The sequence below is a fragment of the Drosophila subobscura genome, chromosome U (genome assembly GCF_008121235.1).
Source record: "Drosophila subobscura isolate 14011-0131.10 chromosome U, UCBerk_Dsub_1.0, whole genome shotgun sequence".
Classification (NCBI taxonomy): Eukaryota; Metazoa; Arthropoda; class Insecta; order Diptera; family Drosophilidae; genus Drosophila; species Drosophila subobscura.
In genome coordinates, this window is record NC_048534.1 from 22,202,176 (window position 1) to 22,219,128 (window position 16,953).

The 16,953-nt window shown below is 44.1% G+C and overlaps 2 protein-coding genes across 2 annotated transcripts in view; one reads left to right on the forward strand and one right to left on the reverse strand.

The window, feature by feature from the left end:
- Positions 1–2,449: 2,449 nt before the first annotated feature.
- On the forward strand, positions 2,450–7,465 carry LOC117901107 (odorant receptor 22c). Its single transcript, XM_034811740.1, has 6 exons — positions 2,450–2,958; positions 3,586–3,776; positions 3,867–4,054; positions 5,878–5,979; positions 7,086–7,238; positions 7,358–7,465. Exons 1-6 carry the CDS (start codon positions 2,450–2,452, stop codon positions 7,406–7,408), a joined length of 1,194 nt encoding a protein of 397 aa, XP_034667631.1. The 3' UTR covers positions 7,409–7,465.
- A 3,206-nt stretch (positions 7,466–10,671) lies between these two features.
- Positions 10,672–16,953, reverse strand: part of LOC117901668 — a 54,003-nt gene continuing 47,721 nt past the window's right edge. The window contains exons 5-7 of the mRNA XM_034812509.1: positions 13,314–13,647; positions 13,144–13,241; positions 10,672–10,880 (exon numbers count right to left, since the gene is read on the reverse strand). Coding sequence (XP_034668400.1) covers positions 10,771–10,880; positions 13,144–13,241; positions 13,314–13,647 — 542 coding nt within the window. The 3' untranslated portion in view covers positions 10,672–10,770. The remainder of the gene's footprint in view (positions 10,881–13,143; positions 13,242–13,313; positions 13,648–16,953) is intronic.

Consider the following 16,953-nt stretch of genomic DNA (forward strand, 5'->3'; position numbering starts at 1 on the left):
GTCTGAGAGCGATGGCGGGGGCAGAGCAGAGCACCAGCGGGGCAGAGGTGGCCGCAGGCAAACACTTGACGTGCGCTTATGCGGCAGCAAGTTGCGCATACGCTGTGTGTGCCATGGCCCAGGGCCAGAGCTCTTCGGTTGGTTTGAATGGCTGACAGCTCTATGGTTATGCCGCTTATTGAATATGCCGATGCCGATGTCAGTCTGCAGGTGCAGCCGCTCCGCATGTTGATATATGTCACACAGACTTGCAAAATAAACTGCACCAAAAGTGGGTGGCCAGTGTCTGTGGGGGTGCGGCCTGTCCCACTTACTGGCCATCATTGATAGCACTGTACTCGTCCTCGTCCTACAACGAGAAAGAGAGAGAGGCGTTGATACAGTTGCTGTAACAGGATTAGCTTTTGCTTTAGTCAGTGTTTGCCATCCAAGTGATGAATGGGCTCAAATGGGACTGGGACTGGGACTGGAACTGGGAGTGGATGTGGAAATGCCACTGCAATGGTTGTCCTCCAGCATTATGCAAGACAAATCTGAAGCGGCAAAGCGGCAAGTTAATGGATCGACCTCAATGAAATACCTCAACTGCATTGGCTTCCCACGTCCATGTCCACAGCCATGTCCACATACATTTCGATGTCCATTCTGTATGCCGTCCGATGTGCCCAAGGCAATGCTGCAGTCAAATATTATTCGTAGTTGGTCCTAAAAATAAAATGCAATTATTGCCCAGCCATTGGAGTGCTATTTTGCACTGGGAGAAATAGTTCTGAATTAAGCCTGGAGGAAGGAAAAATAACTGTTTGTGGCTGGGTGGATTGTACGCCGATCTAAGTTAAGACTACGCGAGAGCCGTGTGTATCGTAAGAGCGAGCGCGAACACATCCAAGAGCAGTAACAGTGGGCAGTAAAAGGGAGCGTTAACAGTGAACTGTGAACGGGAGCGGTAGCAGTGGGCTGTAAATGGGTGCCGCTGGCTACAGGCTGTTACCGCTAAAAGGCTGTTAACAGCGCTGTTGCTCGTTACAGCTGCTGCAGAATAATTTTAAATGTGTGTAAAGCAGCCATATAAATTAGCCAAGAATTTGAAGTGAAAACTTACTCAGCGGAGAGACCTCTATATATGGCATATTTTATATATTTTGAAGGCCCTTTCTCTCAGTGCATTGTACGTTTGTGTGGCCTGTGTTTAATTGGTTTGGCTTTGCTCTGTCTGTTAACTATTGGCAGTGACTGTAATTGACCCACACACCCCAGACCCAGACCCATCAACTGGTTAGGCATGCAAATGGAAATTCTCTCATTATTGAGCCTTTCATTGGTTTAGGTTATCCTGAACCCGACTGAATCTCAGGGCAGAATGAATGCCTTTCGCTCTATTATAAATTCAACCAATAATAGAGAGAAAGCAACGAGTTCGAGTACTGTGCCAAAAAGCAGGGAAAAAATAAAAATCTACTAAAAGGAAAAGGAAAAATATAAAACAATTTTTTGTTCAACAACTTTGTGCTCAAAGCGAAAGTGATTTTCGGAGAGCTCATCAAATTTGAGGTTTTAGTTTACTTTCTTTTTTCCCACCGAACTTTACGTTTTTATTTTCTCCATTGACAGCAACAAAAAAAAGTAACCACCACAATTAAGAAGTTTCGGGCAAACAGGAGGTGAGGGTTTTTGGGGTTATTGGGCTTTGATGGTGGGGCGTGGTCACACCAATTAAAATCAAAACAAACGAAAGAGAAAGCAGCGTGGAGAGAGGAAACCCGAAAGCAGAACTGGAGAAAGGTGGAGTGGAGTAGCTAAAGCCAAGTGAAAGTTTCGCCTGCATAACAATTAATTAAATTAGTCTCCATTTCGTGCCGCGGAATCTGTCCTTTGCTTTCCCTTTGTTATGCCACACACACACACAGCGAAAGACACACACAAAATATTGAATGTCAAACAATGGCGGCGAGAATGTTAAATAAACAAACTAAAATATTCCAACTGTAACTGAGAGCCATAATTAAGGGGCGTGACAGGTATAGATTCAGGTAAAATGAAGCAAAATGGAGGAGCACTCCGCAGGTGGAACGTGGCGGGAGCCAACTTTGTTTGGTGGGGTCGAAGCGTAAGTGCAGACGTAAGCATAAAAACAATTAAAACTTTTGCCAAAGTCAAAGGCAAAAAACTTACCAAAGTTGCCTCCTCCATTCCTTGCCCCCACATTCCACACCCCCTCCTTGCATCCCACTCTCTGCGCACTTAAATGGAAGCATATAAAAAGGAAAAATCGAAACGTTGCTCTTGACACTCGCCCCGAGACGGTGACCACTCGAGTATAAGGAAAACGCGCTCCCATCGATACTCGGAAACTTCAGCCATCTCCACTCCACAACCCTCTCCACTATCGCCACTTAACATCTTCTCCACTACACATCTCCTCCACTACAATCTCCACTCTATCGGCCAAATGATTGACGGCAGAGAGCCTGCCATTGCGGCACACTTCTATCGCATACCACGCATTTCCGGCCAGATTGTGGGCATTTGGCCGCAGCATCCACGCCCCTGCCACGCCCAGATCCTTTTCATGTTCGCCCTCGCGGTGGTGCTGCTGGGCGCTGTGGGTGAGTGTCTGTACGGCTTTGTGCACCTGGATAACCTGGTAACAGCACTGGAGGCCTTCTGCCCCGGCACCACCAAGGCCGTCTGTGTGCTGAAGCTCTGCGTCTTCTTTGGCAGCCACAGAAGGTGGCACGACTGGGTCCAGCGATTGCGAGGCATGCTCTGGGCCCACCATCGGCCCGAGGGCCAGCAGATGCTAGTGGAGCTCTCGACCATAGCCAATCGACTCAGCCTGTTGCTGCTCAGCTCCGGCACCATGACCAATACCGCATTCAATGTGCAGCCCCTAATTATGGGTCTCTATCGATGGATGAGCCAGCTGCCAGGCCAAATTGAATTGCCCTTCAACATCATGTGAGTAGGGGAATGTTAAGAGTGGCAAGAGGGTGGGTCTGGGGTGTGTCAAGAGGCGTGATCTCTCTATGAGAGAAGTGTACAATGTAGGCCCAAGGCAAGTTATTGCGTGAGGCAGAAATTCAATTTCAATTTTCGCGCGCGATGCTTCAATTCTCTTTTGGGCTATTCTTTGTGCTCGATTCAGACTTGGCTAGCTGGTGAATTGGTGCCAGAATATACCTACTTTTTGGCTCGAAGAAGCCAACAAAAATGTCAAGACCCCGAAGTTATTCCGCAGAAAGCAAAGATAAAATATGCTGCTGATTGATCTCTCCAGCGGCATGTACACTGTAGCAAAATGACATTCATTATTCATTCAATTAACTCGAGTTCTTAGCTCTGCAAAGGAACTCTCGTTCATTAATCCATCAGCAAGCCAAATGTGATTTGCATATGTCTCCTACGGCGACTTCCCACCTGCCTTATATCAACGAAACTCGCACTTTCGATCCCTAAAATCGAATCTCACAGCTAGCATAAGTCGTTCCATCATCATCACCATCATCTCTCGCTGTCTACGGTCTACTTTGTGACCTCCTTTCGTATCTTTCTCCCTCTCTCTCTCTCTTTCTCTGTCTGTTGCAGTCTGCCCACGTTTGCCGTGGAGCCGCCGCTGTTTCCGCTCTCCTACGTGCTGCTGACCGCTTCCGGGGCATGCACAGTGTTTGCCTTTAGCTTCGTGGATGGTTTCTTTCTCTGCAGCTGCATGTACATCTGCGGTGGGTTCCGGCTGGTGCAGCAGGACATTCGACGAGTATTTGCCGATTTGCATGGCGGTGAGTTGTCCTGCATGTCCTGCAAGATGGCATAATGGCATTCACTTTCTGCTGGCTTATGCTTTTCCGACTTTTGTTGACTTCTTACAGACACCGTGGAGGTCTTTACCGAGTCGATGAATGTGGACATTCGGCGGCGGCTGGGCGTTATCGTCGAGCGGCACAATGCGATTATCGATTTGTGCACGGACCTAACACGCCAGTTTACCGTTATCGTTTTAATGCATTTCCTGTCTGCCGCTTTCGTCCTGTGCTCGACCATCCTGGACATCATGTTGGTAAGCCCTGCCGCACTCTGCCGCACCACACTCCGCGCACACCTTGCCACCGTTGAATCGAATTTGGCTGCCGTTTTAAAAGTTTTTCCCTGTTTTTCGTCCGCTTTCGCCCGGCCGTATTTTGTCCCACAGTTCAGATTCGTTTTCCGTATTCGTTTTTGTTTGTTTTGTGGCTGGCAATGGCGCTGCCGTGTGCCGTGGCTCTCTCTTCCTCTCCGGTGGCAATTTATAAGCGCATGAATTGTTACTGCTGCGAAAAAAGTTTTTAATGCGACTTTCACACGTTTTCCGGTGTCCCCGGCACAGCCCCGTGAGACCCATAAGCCGTTGGCTACGAACTGCTCTGCAAAACCCGCGCGGAAAATGTTCGGAAAACTGTTTCGAGAAGTCTCCCGGCCTCTCCCAAATGGGATAAATGCAGGCGACACTTTAGCGCTGCTGCTGCTCTCCTTCCGGAGCAGGGCAGAGCGCTGCTGTTTAAGGTGTTTGGCGAAATCTATTGCCAAAAAGTTGCTCATGTTTGCCCCGTCTTTGGGGAGCAGTGACAGTGTGCGATTGATATTGATTCGCTTAGAGAGCGGCACGGGAGAAATATAAAGATTTTGTCAGATTTGTATACATTTATGAAGTTTGTTTTGGCCCACTTAAATGCCGCACAGATTTGAGCGGAAGAGCTGCTTGTTTTGGTCAGCATTTGGGTGGTTTTATTGGGCACTCGATTGGTCGCTTGGTTGCTCTTAAACTAATTGAATCAGGAGCTGCCACAGGTAATATTCAATTTTCAAAACTTTTCTTTTCTTTCGACAGAGCTTCAGGCAAGAGAAAATATTTGTTTGGTCTTATGTTAAGCAGTTCAGCTACAGAAGGAGTCACATAAATTAGTTTTTTGTATTCGTGGCAAGTCCCTAATTGATCCCAAAATATCAGCCACAACACTCTGGAGATATTTACTTCCACAGCTGCAAGAGTTACTCCCAAAACTTACTTCAAACTCTGCAATAATCTAGAATCTAGATTATTATATTAAATTTGAACAAAAAGAAAAACCATCCCAAAAGTACTCTGTGCATCGGTCAACCGAAAATTAAAAATGCATTCCATCGGCTTTGCTCCTCCTTCCTCTTACTCTTCGATGCTGACAATCCAACTTTTTATTCCTCCGCTGCAAGTTTGTGGTCAGTGCAACAATACCATTGGCATACCCTTGGAGTACTCTCTGGCCAGCTGGAAAAAGTTCCTGCTCTCCGACCTTCCCCTAGCCGAGAGCAGAAAAACAAAAACAAAGTTTAGAGCGGGACAAAAAAGGGGGAAACGAAGGAAGAGAGAGACAGAGAGAGAGAGGGGGGGAGAGAAAACATAAAACTAGTTTATTTATGGCAAATCCTATTACACTCTTGTACAATCGAGCATGCTTACGGCTTTATGCATTCTCCTACATGCAGAAATCGTATTATGAGTACTTTTCCCCTGCCCCCCACATTTTACCCACTGATTTTCCCCGCAACTGAAAATGTCACTGGCATGGGAATGGGAACGGAAAAGCAATCAGACTTCAGCCAGTCCGCAAGTAGCCCAAGACCATTTTGAGGGAATTTCCTTGATGTTTTTTATGCACTTTCCTTCGCCGTCCCACATCTTTCCCACAACTACTTCAAAACTCTCACGATTATACATATATTAAATAATCTCTGGCCATTTTATTTTATTTTACTTTTTTCACTACAAGCAATTTCTCTCCAATTAATGGCAGCTCTTATCTCAGTCTCTTTTCTTTCTCATTCCATGCTCCATGCTCTTCCATGCGCTTCTCCTTCGCCGGGCAGAACACGTCGTCGCTGAGCGGCTTAACCTACATCTGCTATACAGTCGCGGCCCTAACGCAGCTCTTCCTCTACTGCTACGGCGGCAATCACGTCAGCGAGAGTGTTAGTAAGACTTTTGTCCACTTCTACTACAACTACAACTGCTACTCGCACTCCCATTTTCCCATTTCCATTGCCATCACCATTCGCACTCGCACTCCCATTCGCACAGCCATTTCTTTCCATCATTCATTCAGCCTCTCTATACACTCGTCGCAAAAGGGTTATCATGGGTTTGCCTGCGAGTTTGCATTCCAGGAGCGCCTCAAGAGATGAGCTCTTTACTCCATTGTCCGCGAGTACGTTTTGTTTGGCCCTTCAGGTAGTCTATCCAACGTCTGATGTGAGTCTTTTATGGAGAGTGTCCTGGAAATATTCTTTGAACATGGCTGCATATTTGTTAGACTGGAGAGAGTCTTTAGAGAAGTGTTTGGGCATTCTGTGTGTAGTTTTCATCAAAGGAAAATGTATGGAATGAATTTGTGATGAATGGATATGTTTGCTGGATCTTTATGTGTCTCTGTTCAGGGTTTGTTCCAGTAAAAGTGTCTGGTTCCGTTGTGAACTCAATGGCAGCCTTCTGTCTGCAGATCTGTCTGTGTAGATCAATTGATTGAGCTCCATGATGCATGGCCTTAATCTGCCCTCTGCCCATTACCATAATTCACTCATAAATATATCCATTGTATAGGCGATTTCCCCACAGAATAGAACCAAAATCCACCATCTGTTAATAAGTAAGTAGCTCTTACCATAACCATTCCCCCATCCTATTTTTAGAGTATCTCTGCATTCGCCTCTCACTCATTCCCAGTGTTGGCTTTTTTTGGTTCTGGTTTTTTTCAATTTCTGTAATTTCAATTTGACGCCCAACATTAAGCAGCCAGGCACCCGACATAAAAAATGATGTGCCATACACAAATTGCACTTGTGATAAAATTTTAATTACACAACAAAGTGGGGAATCCGCCCACAGTCGAGGAGAGGCGAGGCGAGGCGCACCCCTCCGTGTAGCATCATCATCCATCCCATCCTGCCACATCAGCTTCAGCATGAGCATCAGTTTCAGTTTCAGTTCCCAGATCCAGTTTCAGTTGGAGGTTGTTGCTTTTTTTTCATCACAACAATTCCGTACCGTACTCTCTCTTCCCTTTTTTTTTTGCTTGCAGAGCGCTGCTGTGGCGGACGTGCTGTACGACATTGAGTGGTACAAATGCGATGCGAGGACTAGAAAAATGATTTTAATGATATTGCGGCGTTCGCAGCGGGCAAAAACAATTGCGGTTCCGTTTTTTACGCCCTCCCTCACGGCCTTCGGTTCGGTATGATTCCAAGAATGGGCTGAGTAGAGATGTGTTTCTCTCGTGCCGTTGATTATGATAATAAATGTTTATGTTTCTCTTGTTTTAACCGCCTTTTCCCCCTACGCATCTCTGCCCAGATACTCAGCACCGCCGGCTCATATATCACCCTGCTGAAGACATTTCTGTAAGCCTATGCGGCGTATGATTGATATCCAGAATTGGATTTGCCACGCCATTCGCCTGACGAGGGGCACGCTAGCTGCTGTATGCTGACTGCTGGATGGTTATTTGCAGCCCAACAAATTTGTCCTTCTCTGTTTGTTTAAATTAAAATAAAAACCCCCATCCAAACGGACATTAAATGGCCTTGTCGTGGGGCTGGTGATTGCGATGATGATGGCCCTTTTGGTTCCTCTGAAGCGCAACAAGTGGCGGCTGTCCGGAGCCCGTAATTGTTTCATTTAAATACCGGCGATGATCTCTTCGTGCGGATTCAAACTAATGAAAAACACTTGCGGCTATGGGCACATTAATTGGGTCAGTTGGGTGGGTTTGGTGTGGTGTTTCGGTGGTGCCAGTGACGGTCTCTAAAGAAGGAGCAGTAGGGGTAGAATGTGTGTGGTACAGACAGTAATGGCGTTTTCATGGGCACCATCTTGCGGCACGCTGAAACTGAACTTTTGCCGTGCTGTTTTGTTGTAATAATATTTTCCTTTCCTGTTTTGGCGTTTCTTTTTGAAGCCGCAGCAAATATCAATTATAATTTCCAGAAATTTGAGCCACCAAACGATGGTAGAAGCTGGCGCAAATGATTGTAGCAGCGTTCAGATTAAATTAGTGCAGAATTTTGTTCAAGTTTCACATTAAAGCGAAGGTGCTGAGTGTGGGGATGAAGCTTTTGATAATTGTAATTATTTTTTAGAGCCTATTTATGTTAGATAGTCGGGAGAGGAAGATAAAGCATAAATGTGAATTTATTTATGGTGTTGGGATATAATTTTTCACTAGCTTGAAACCATAATTGTGATGTCACGCTTTCTGTTAGTCTTTCAATCTCGATTTGCCTGTATGGCTGTTTTAAAACAATTATTTAAAAATATAAAAGAATGATAACAATGTTGCTGAAGTTATTAATACTCTTACTGATACATCGATTCTCAGCTTACCCTTGATTATATATGTATATATAATGCTCCGATATAGTGCGACTTACATATAGCAATTAATTATGAATAAAGGCAGGACCCGTGGAAAGGTGCATGCAAATTGCTGCCGAACTGAGTAACTACTTTTGTATATAAACAGACATATTCTGTATGGGGTAGCCAATACATCCTTCTTTTCAAACTATTGGTCAAAAGAGTACTTCTCTACTGCCACAAACGAGCGACACAGAGCGACACAGAAAGCGAGCTTTGATAGCGCTGATTAGATCAATCTTTCTATATGCAGCTTCGTTTTGCTCGCATACAAAAAACTGCATTGAAAAGCAAAAAAAAACGAGAGAGAGGCAGCGGCGGCGGCTGTTGAATGAATTGGAAACGCCATCGACCAATCCTCCCTCGACTTCTCGAATTCTGATTGGAAGCAAATATGCTTTTGCGGGTTTCGCTTTGATGATTATTTTACAGTTTTGTTGCCGGCACACTGCCACATAAATGTACATGGACTGGTCGTACCAGTCAAAAGCTAAAACATGACAGCATTTTTCCCAGTAATTGAGTTTGGAATTTACTTAATTTGAGCATTTTGCCGAATACTTACCCGGACCCAGGCAGAGATTGATGCCCGACCATGGGGGGAAAATAAAATGATTTTTGTTGGCTTGTGATTTATGTTTATGTTTAGTTTCATTTCATTTTATTGTTTTGAAAGAATTCAATCCATTGATTTATGTATCATTTGGTTTTGTCATCACATAAATTATCTAAAATCTGCTTACTGGCTTACGTGTAGTAAATTCATGCCTACCCACAGTACACATACGCGTACTCGTAATATCCATACGAATATTTGCTACACACACACAACCCTCCATCCACCAATCCACAATCCATGTGCAACATCAAATTTAGTCAAGCTTGCCCTGCCCGCAATTGATTTTGCTTTTCATTAACGAATTCCATTTGAGGTCTTTTCCTTTTTCGCTTTTCGCATTTCGATTGCCATTTGGCATTTGCCTTTTCCCATTTTCAATTTTCCATTTGAATATGGAGCGCGCCGCGTGACTAAATTTCATTTTGCCCATAAATAAATTCCATACAATTTAGTTTTTATAATTAAGTTTTACTTTCGTTTTGTTACTTTTGTCTTTTGTTTGTTTGTTATTTTACTTTATTATGTTATTTGATGACAGTTTTACTTTCGTTCTCTTTCGTTCTTCCTCTGTGTGCTTTTATTTTAGTTATTTGATGAGAGTTTCTTTTCGTTTTTATATATATATTACAATTTTTGGGGTAGAGTAGTAGTGTGGGTATGGCTGCATACTTGTGCCACAGACTGTGTGTTAGCTCTTTCGTTTTTCTTTTCTTTTGGGTTAGCTTTGCTCTCTTCTCTGTGTTAAGACAGCATGAAATGTTTATCAAGTCGATGCGTGTTGCGCTCCTTTGTCTTCTCGATGTGAATGGAGAATGTTAGGAGAGCAGAGAGACAGGAGAGAGAGAGTGGAGAGGGAGAGGCAGGAAGCTGGAGGCAGAATAATGAAATAAAATACACTTTTACATCCATTCAACAATGGCGTACTAAAGTCTCTGCATTTGACAAGCAATTGTTGGCTAACTAGAGGGAGCTACATATAAATGAAGTTAAGTAAATTATAAAATATTAGAATAAAGCTTAAACCTTTTACATAGAAAAAGAATAAATAAAAATATATATTTTTCAATGGAAAAACAAATTGATAGACTTCCAAAATAGCAACAAAAGAGGTGGTCCCTAATAGTAATCGTATTTTTATTTCCACTTTTGGAATCTATGGTCTATCTATGGTCGTCCATAGACTTTTACACGGCACTGTACATATATGTATGTATTTTGTATGATAAAAGAAAGCTAGCTGCTGGGCCTGGGCCGCATCTTTGTGGTATTTACAGAGAGTGTCATCCTTCTGTCCTTTCTGTGGCTCGCGTCTGCCTTCTACAGCTTGTACCTCCCCTCTGCCCAACCCCCTGCCCGTTCCTTTTGCATTTGCCATTGCATTTTCCGGGGCTCAGTGTCTCGTTTTGAACAATGAAATGTAAATATTAAAAAGGAAACACATTATGCTTGAAAGGGAAAGCGAGCGCATGGCTCTCTATGCTCGTGTTTGCCTTTCCTTTTTGCAGAGAATTTCTAAAAAACATCTCTGGAGGAGAGACATCTAATTTTTGCTCATGTTTTTCCATTTTTTACAACACTCTGTCTCTTCCTGTCTCTGTCTCTGCCACTACCTCTCCCCCTCTGTCCATTGTTTCTTTCTTGGTTTGCAATAACAAAGTTAACGATGATAATGACGATGATGACGATAATGAGTATAAGTACGATGCTGCTGCTGGGGGTACAACTTTCGCCTTCAACGACTGAGAGCTAATACCAAGAGGAACATCCAACAAAGCGTCAGGCGGAGGCCAAGTCCGGGCAGTGCCAAAGCCCCGCTCTTCTGCATCGCAGCGGGATTCTCATCTGCAAGAGAGGGAGAGAAAGGGAGATAGAGAGAGTGGGAGAGAGAACATTAGAGATTGGACAAACAGTGGAATATAATTACGTAACATATGTATGCAAATCTGTGGCATCGCCCGCCCCATTAACTATGCCATGGCAAATAACTTAATTTAATTGTAGGGCGACTCGGAAAGTGACTTATGAGTGGGTGTGCGGGTGGGTGGGAGTGTCTCTGTGACAAGGGTGTGTTGTGTGGGGATCCTTACCGACTAGATAAATGACATATGTGCTTCAACATCTACGCTACACTCTGGGCTCCTCCTCGGAGCAAATGTTATTCCAGGCGCATCATTTGTCAATGCTTTCTTTTGACTCATCACAAAGGGATACCCATCTCTGTTCGCACAGCCACTGATTTTTAAAGCCCATGTCAGAAGAGTAATGGGTGGAATATGCCATGGAAGGAAGGGTATTACTGGGGTAACACATAACTGCTTTGAGTTTAGAGTCAAGACGGAAGGAAAGGTAGGGAACGATGGCAAGAGCCATGAAATATATTTCCCATACGACTGTCATTTAATTCTCAAACCAAAAAAAGCCTCCAGATCAATATATAACGAGTTGTAATAATTCAAAGAGTCGTAGAGTATAACCCTATTCGCTGCAACCCTCTAGCTCTAGATAGGACTCGGTGCTTATCATTTTTCTTAAAATTTTATTGCCTTTGATTTATTATCTGTATTTATGGAAGTCCCATCCCCAGTGCCAGTGCCGGTCCCAGTCCCTGTAGCAGAGGCACAGTACCAGTTACAGTGCCAGTTTCAGTTCCACTCCCACTCCCAGTCGGAGTCGGAGTCTCCTCCATTTACAGCGAGGCTGTCTGATATCCACACCCTTCAGAGCGCGCTGGTCGACTCTGGTGGCACACATGTGGGACATGATTAAGTGCCTGCTTGCAAGTTACTTCTGACATTTAATCATATTTATTATGGCTTTCCAGTAGAGAAGGAGCAAGGCCGTGCCGGGCCAGAAGACAGTTGCTCTTTAAAATGCAAATTCCTGTACGTACAACAAAATTCATTTGAATAAACAACTTAACAACTTAAGTGCTGGACATTTCGCTTAACATTTGATATCGCATAAAAAAGAGAAAGAAAAAAACTAGAGCTCGGACATGGCACGGACACGGACGTCACGGAGTCGTGGACGTGGACGTGGTGTAGTCGGACGACTTCAATTTGCTGCGAATGTCCTGCCATAAAGGGCCATAAAAAGAGAAGCACTGGAAATTGGAGGACAAAGGAGGCGTCAAGTTTATGCCCCTCATTTCGCAGCTTAAAATGTCTTAATTTCTGTCTAATTTATGTGTAAAATATGCAAAGCCAAAATGGCGACTACGCCAAAGTCCCACCGACTGACTGTTCGCTCCTTGTCCACATTACTCATACGCCAAGGAGGCCCGCGACTCGCTGGGCGGGAGGCCCAAAAACAAACAAAAAACAACCCAGAAAGGAAACCCAACGTTAACGTTGTGTGTGCGCGAGGCATGGGAGGCGGGGAAAGTGTGGCGAAACTTTTAGTTTTTAGGCCTCCACATCTCTATTCTTAGTCCCAAAAGGGCGTGTCTCTGAATGAATAGAAAGACAGAGACGGAGAGAGAGCGAGAGAGAGAGAGAGGCTGCTCTGCACAGTGTGTGCAATAAAGTTGCCTGCAAGCACTCGAAACAAATACTAAAATATGCAAAGCGTAAACTGGAATCATTCAAAAGAGTAACAGGAATAGTAAGTACTATTATTCAATTTCCTTTCTCTGCCATTACCATTAAATGATGGGAATTTACTTTTGGGCACGAGGAGCTCTCTGTGACTGGAAGTCTGTGGCCTGCCATGTAATATTTTGCGTACATTTTAACCAAAAGTCCAACAACATCTTGCAAGTCTTTAGGCGAGTCAGTGCGCACTGAAGCAAGGATAAGCTTTAAGAGTCCGTCTCCTTTGAACGAAGAACAGCTCCATCTTTCTCTCTCACTCTACACACATGTATGCACATATGTGTGTCTGTGTGTGTGCGGTACACTAACAACGTGCTGGCACTGTAAATAATAGGCTTATGCCTCGCCTGGCACCACCTGAGCCGGAAGAGCGTAGAGTGGAGGTGCCCAGGGTCCAGGCACGGACCTGAGCCTGAGCCGTGAGCCGTGAGCTGTGTGCCCAGGCCAGGCCTGGCCAGGCCAGGACGCACTCACTCACTCACTTACTTACTGAATGACTCCCAGGGACTCACCATTAATCACATGGACCAGGACACTGGCGCTGCTGGCCGTTGTGGGTTGACACGTGTAGTTGCCGGTGTCCGTCGTCTGGGCATTGGCGATGCGCAGCCTGTCGGGATTAAGAAGGAGACACTGAGTACAACACAATTATGCTGCTACCCCCATTTGCCCGAAAACCCACCTGGACTTGAGGGTGTCGCCCAGCTGTGACTCCATGGCGATGCGTGTGGCAAACTCCCGCTGCAGGTCCACCTCGCTGAGCACATCATTCGGCGACGACTCCACCTCCGAGGGATGCCCTCGCTGTTGCTCCTCCTTGGTAGAGGTTGGGGCGGCCGCCTCCCCATCGTCTGCATCGAATGGCGTGATCATGTGCTCGCCGCGATACCAGTATATCGGTCCAATGTCCTTCACGGACGGCTGCTGCACCACACAATTGAGGATTATGGCGCTGCCTGCCTTAAAATGCAGATCCGGTGGCCCACTGATAACGGCCTTGGCGTCAGGTGAGATTTCTGCAACGAGCCGAAAACAAGAAACAATTATCAGCGTGGGGTTGTGGCTAAGGGTGTGGGGGTGGGGCTGGAGGTGTGCAAAAAGCGAAATCAATTTGGGGCAATCGCTTGTAAAACGAATTCCCAGCCAACTCTGAATGCACATAAAAACTTTTAATCATAAAACTTTATGGAATAACTTTTCAATTGCACTAAATTTAAGTAAATTCGTGAAAAAACAAACAAAACGAGAAGAGAAGAGAAGAGCAGAGCGCGGCGGCAGAGAGAAGTGAGAAAATCACACCAGACGACACTGCACACACACACACACACACACAGACAGAGGCACACACACATGTAACACACACATATATAAATTTATGTGTGTGAAAATTTGTGTACGCATATGGAAACTCTCACAGTCGTCGCCTGTGCTGGTGAAACTGGGTTAATAATAATATTTATTATGCATTGGACTGTGCAAATAATAATAATTAAAAAATATACCCAAAAAACCAGAGACACGACATGGCAAACTGAAATAAAAGTTCTTGTGGAGTAGTGCACTGTGGGACCTTTAAGGGGAGACTTTTGTAGGGATAGAAGGAAGGTACATAATCTGATTTATAGTTAATGGCAGTGCAGCCTCAATCTACAATCTAAAGGCAACACCGCAAAGAAATTCAATTCAACTATGGAATATTTACAGAAGCGTATTCATATTCAGCGACCTGAAACAAGTCCCAAACATTTTGCCCAAAGCTGTCCAGTGGGAAAAACCTCACCAGAAGGGACAATTCCCAACGCGAGAGTTACCACCTCAGCATCTATTATCAGAAACCTCCATTCAACGTCGATGCTGCAACAAAGTTGGACCGGCAGAATGAAAAACAAACATCAGTCCCAAAAACATTTTGGGAATGGGGAGCTTCTCTGCCAGCCAAAAGCAAGGCCAGCAAATTGTAATTTAGTTGGAAACCAAGCAAATTAGAATCAGAATTATTTTGAACCTCCCAGTGGGAAAACAAAACCCACTTTCACCAAAAGGGAACAATTCCGATACACTTGTATCATAACTCGAGCGAGGGGCACAAGGGCACCCACTCAAGAATTAATTGCTATTATTTTGCGCTCTTTTTTCCGTAATCGCTTGCAAACCCCATTAAGGTTCAATCATTTACCAAATGCAGCTTAGTGTGGGTAATCGCTTAAGCCCTTCCACTCTGATTGCTGAGCATTTCGTTAAGTATTAGTTCCACATTTTTGTCAGCTATCATAGAGTCTGTGACCCACTGTGCCCCGCGCTCTGGCTGCGACGCAGCTCATAAAAGTGCATATGATGATGATTACATGGGTCGCAGGACGGTCAGGGGAGGGGTTTCGCAGAGAGCGCCAGGAAGATCTTGCCGAATGGCGGTTTCTGTCTCTGCCCGCCTCCCTGCAGCTCTCCCGCTTGCTCTTGCTCTCCCCGAAAATCGCGCACACTGTATTTTTTTTGCGTCTGTTTGTTTGTATCTCTCTCCCTCTGGCATATGTTGACTTGGTTCGCGCCAGAGTACATGTGTGTGTGTTAAAAAATCCCACTGCGCCATTAAGTGCGTATGTATTTGGTGTCCCCTCCATGCCCCTACACCCCGCAGTCGTACAATCCTACAATCCACCTACCCCACTCTCAATCTCTTCCTCGCTCTTTGCGAGTGTGTTTGTGCAGTGTCACTGCGTTAAAGGCAATTAACACCCAGAAGAGGCAGCGGGGGAACGCGATGGATAGAGAGACACTGAGAGAGAGTGCGAGTGAGAGAGAGAGAAAGGAAAAGCAGCAGCGAGACACAGGCATTTTCCTCACTATTTTCATTTCATTTCAGATTTTTCATTTTTCCTTCAATTTTCAGCCAGGCCAGCTGTCGCTAAAGTTCTGCGTGCAGTTTGTGTGGCCGCCCATGAAGTTTTTTAATTTAAATATTTCATGAAAAATAAAATGCGATGCGGCGTACACGCAGCAACAATCAGGAAAATTCGGCAGCAAAGGCACTCTAAGGTCAAATGGATGCAATTACATACAGCCACAATGGGCACTAGGCAAATCCTAAAAATTAAATGCAGCAACAAATCCTAATGATGTGGAAAAATGTTGAGCGCATTTTCCTAAGAAAAATTCCATGGTGAAAATGTATGAAATATTATCATCAAAACATTCCTCAATGCATTTTTCTCCCTATGAATTTATTCCCATGAAAATAAAATGCAGTCCAGCATGGGGTAGGGAACAAATGCATTGGAAAAATGGTCAAAACAAATCGCCAGAAAATTCTTCCTTTCGTTGGCATATTTCTATCATTTTTTACAGATGGAAAACATTTGAAGCTCCCACAGAGTACATATGTATATGTAAATATCAATTCAAATGGTTAGGTATCTACGCAACAAACATTCGGGAAAAATGATTGAAATAATTGTACAAAAAATGCTAAATCGTCTCCCATTGCGAATGCATTGCTGTTCCTTCTGCAAGGAATTTTTTTGCAATTCCCAGCACGAATGTTTGTAAAATTTACGGGCGAGCAATTGTAGGAATTTTAGGAAATGAAACCATCATTAGATTACATTTCCAGCTCGGATTTATTCTGCTTTCATCGCTTGCTATCCTCCCACGCTATCCATCCTTTTCCGAGAAAGGTTAAAAATATATTTTTTTCCTTGCTTCTGTTCCCTGAACTGACGTCTGAAGGAGCAGCTTGGAAAGGCAGCTTGGGCTACGCCAACGGCTCTCGTGTACAAAGTACTTGCAGACTCATTAATGTGAATCGTACGTACTTTAAGTAAATACTACAATTGTGATTCTTTCATTGTGACTGCATTGTTATTGTTTAATTTACCCGCAAGATTTAATATCAATTACGTAGCTAATTGCAACGAAATAATATTTTTCAATTGTAATGAATAATGCATAAATATTGTATCACCTGCGCAAAGAATATCATATGAAAAATATTTAAAAGCTGACGAAATATCATGGAAAAAGTACGCCCATTTGTGTATCGTAAATTCCCCAAAAGATTAAACAATTAAAAAACAAGTAAATGAAGGTTAACAATATGTTCTAGCAAATAAATATATGTATACATATTTAAGTCCTTTTAAATAGCTGCAAATATTGAACGACAAATGAAATGGAAAACTGATTTAAAAAAAGTGCGCGTAAAAATCCCCGCATTAAGCACGCATTGTTGTGCGGCAAGCAGACTTTTCCAGCATAATTTCCCACAAGATTTAACAATCAATTAAGCCACTAATTGCAGTGAAATATTTTTTCAAGAATTATGCCTC

What these genes read in the sequence shown, in the direction of transcription:
- LOC117901107 (XM_034811740.1), top strand. Translation starts at nt 2,450, where the DNA reads ATGATTGACGGCAGAGAGCCTGCCATTGCGGCACACTTCTATCGCATA. An exon ending in GAATTGCCCTTCAACATCAT is followed by an intron (nt 2,959 to 3,585) that starts GTGAGTAGGGGA and finishes TGTCTGTTGCAG; the next exon opens with TCTGCCCACGTTTGCCGTGG. An exon ending in CCATCCTGGACATCATGTTG is followed by an intron (nt 4,055 to 5,877) that starts GTAAGCCCTGCC and finishes TTCGCCGGGCAG; the next exon opens with AACACGTCGTCGCTGAGCGG.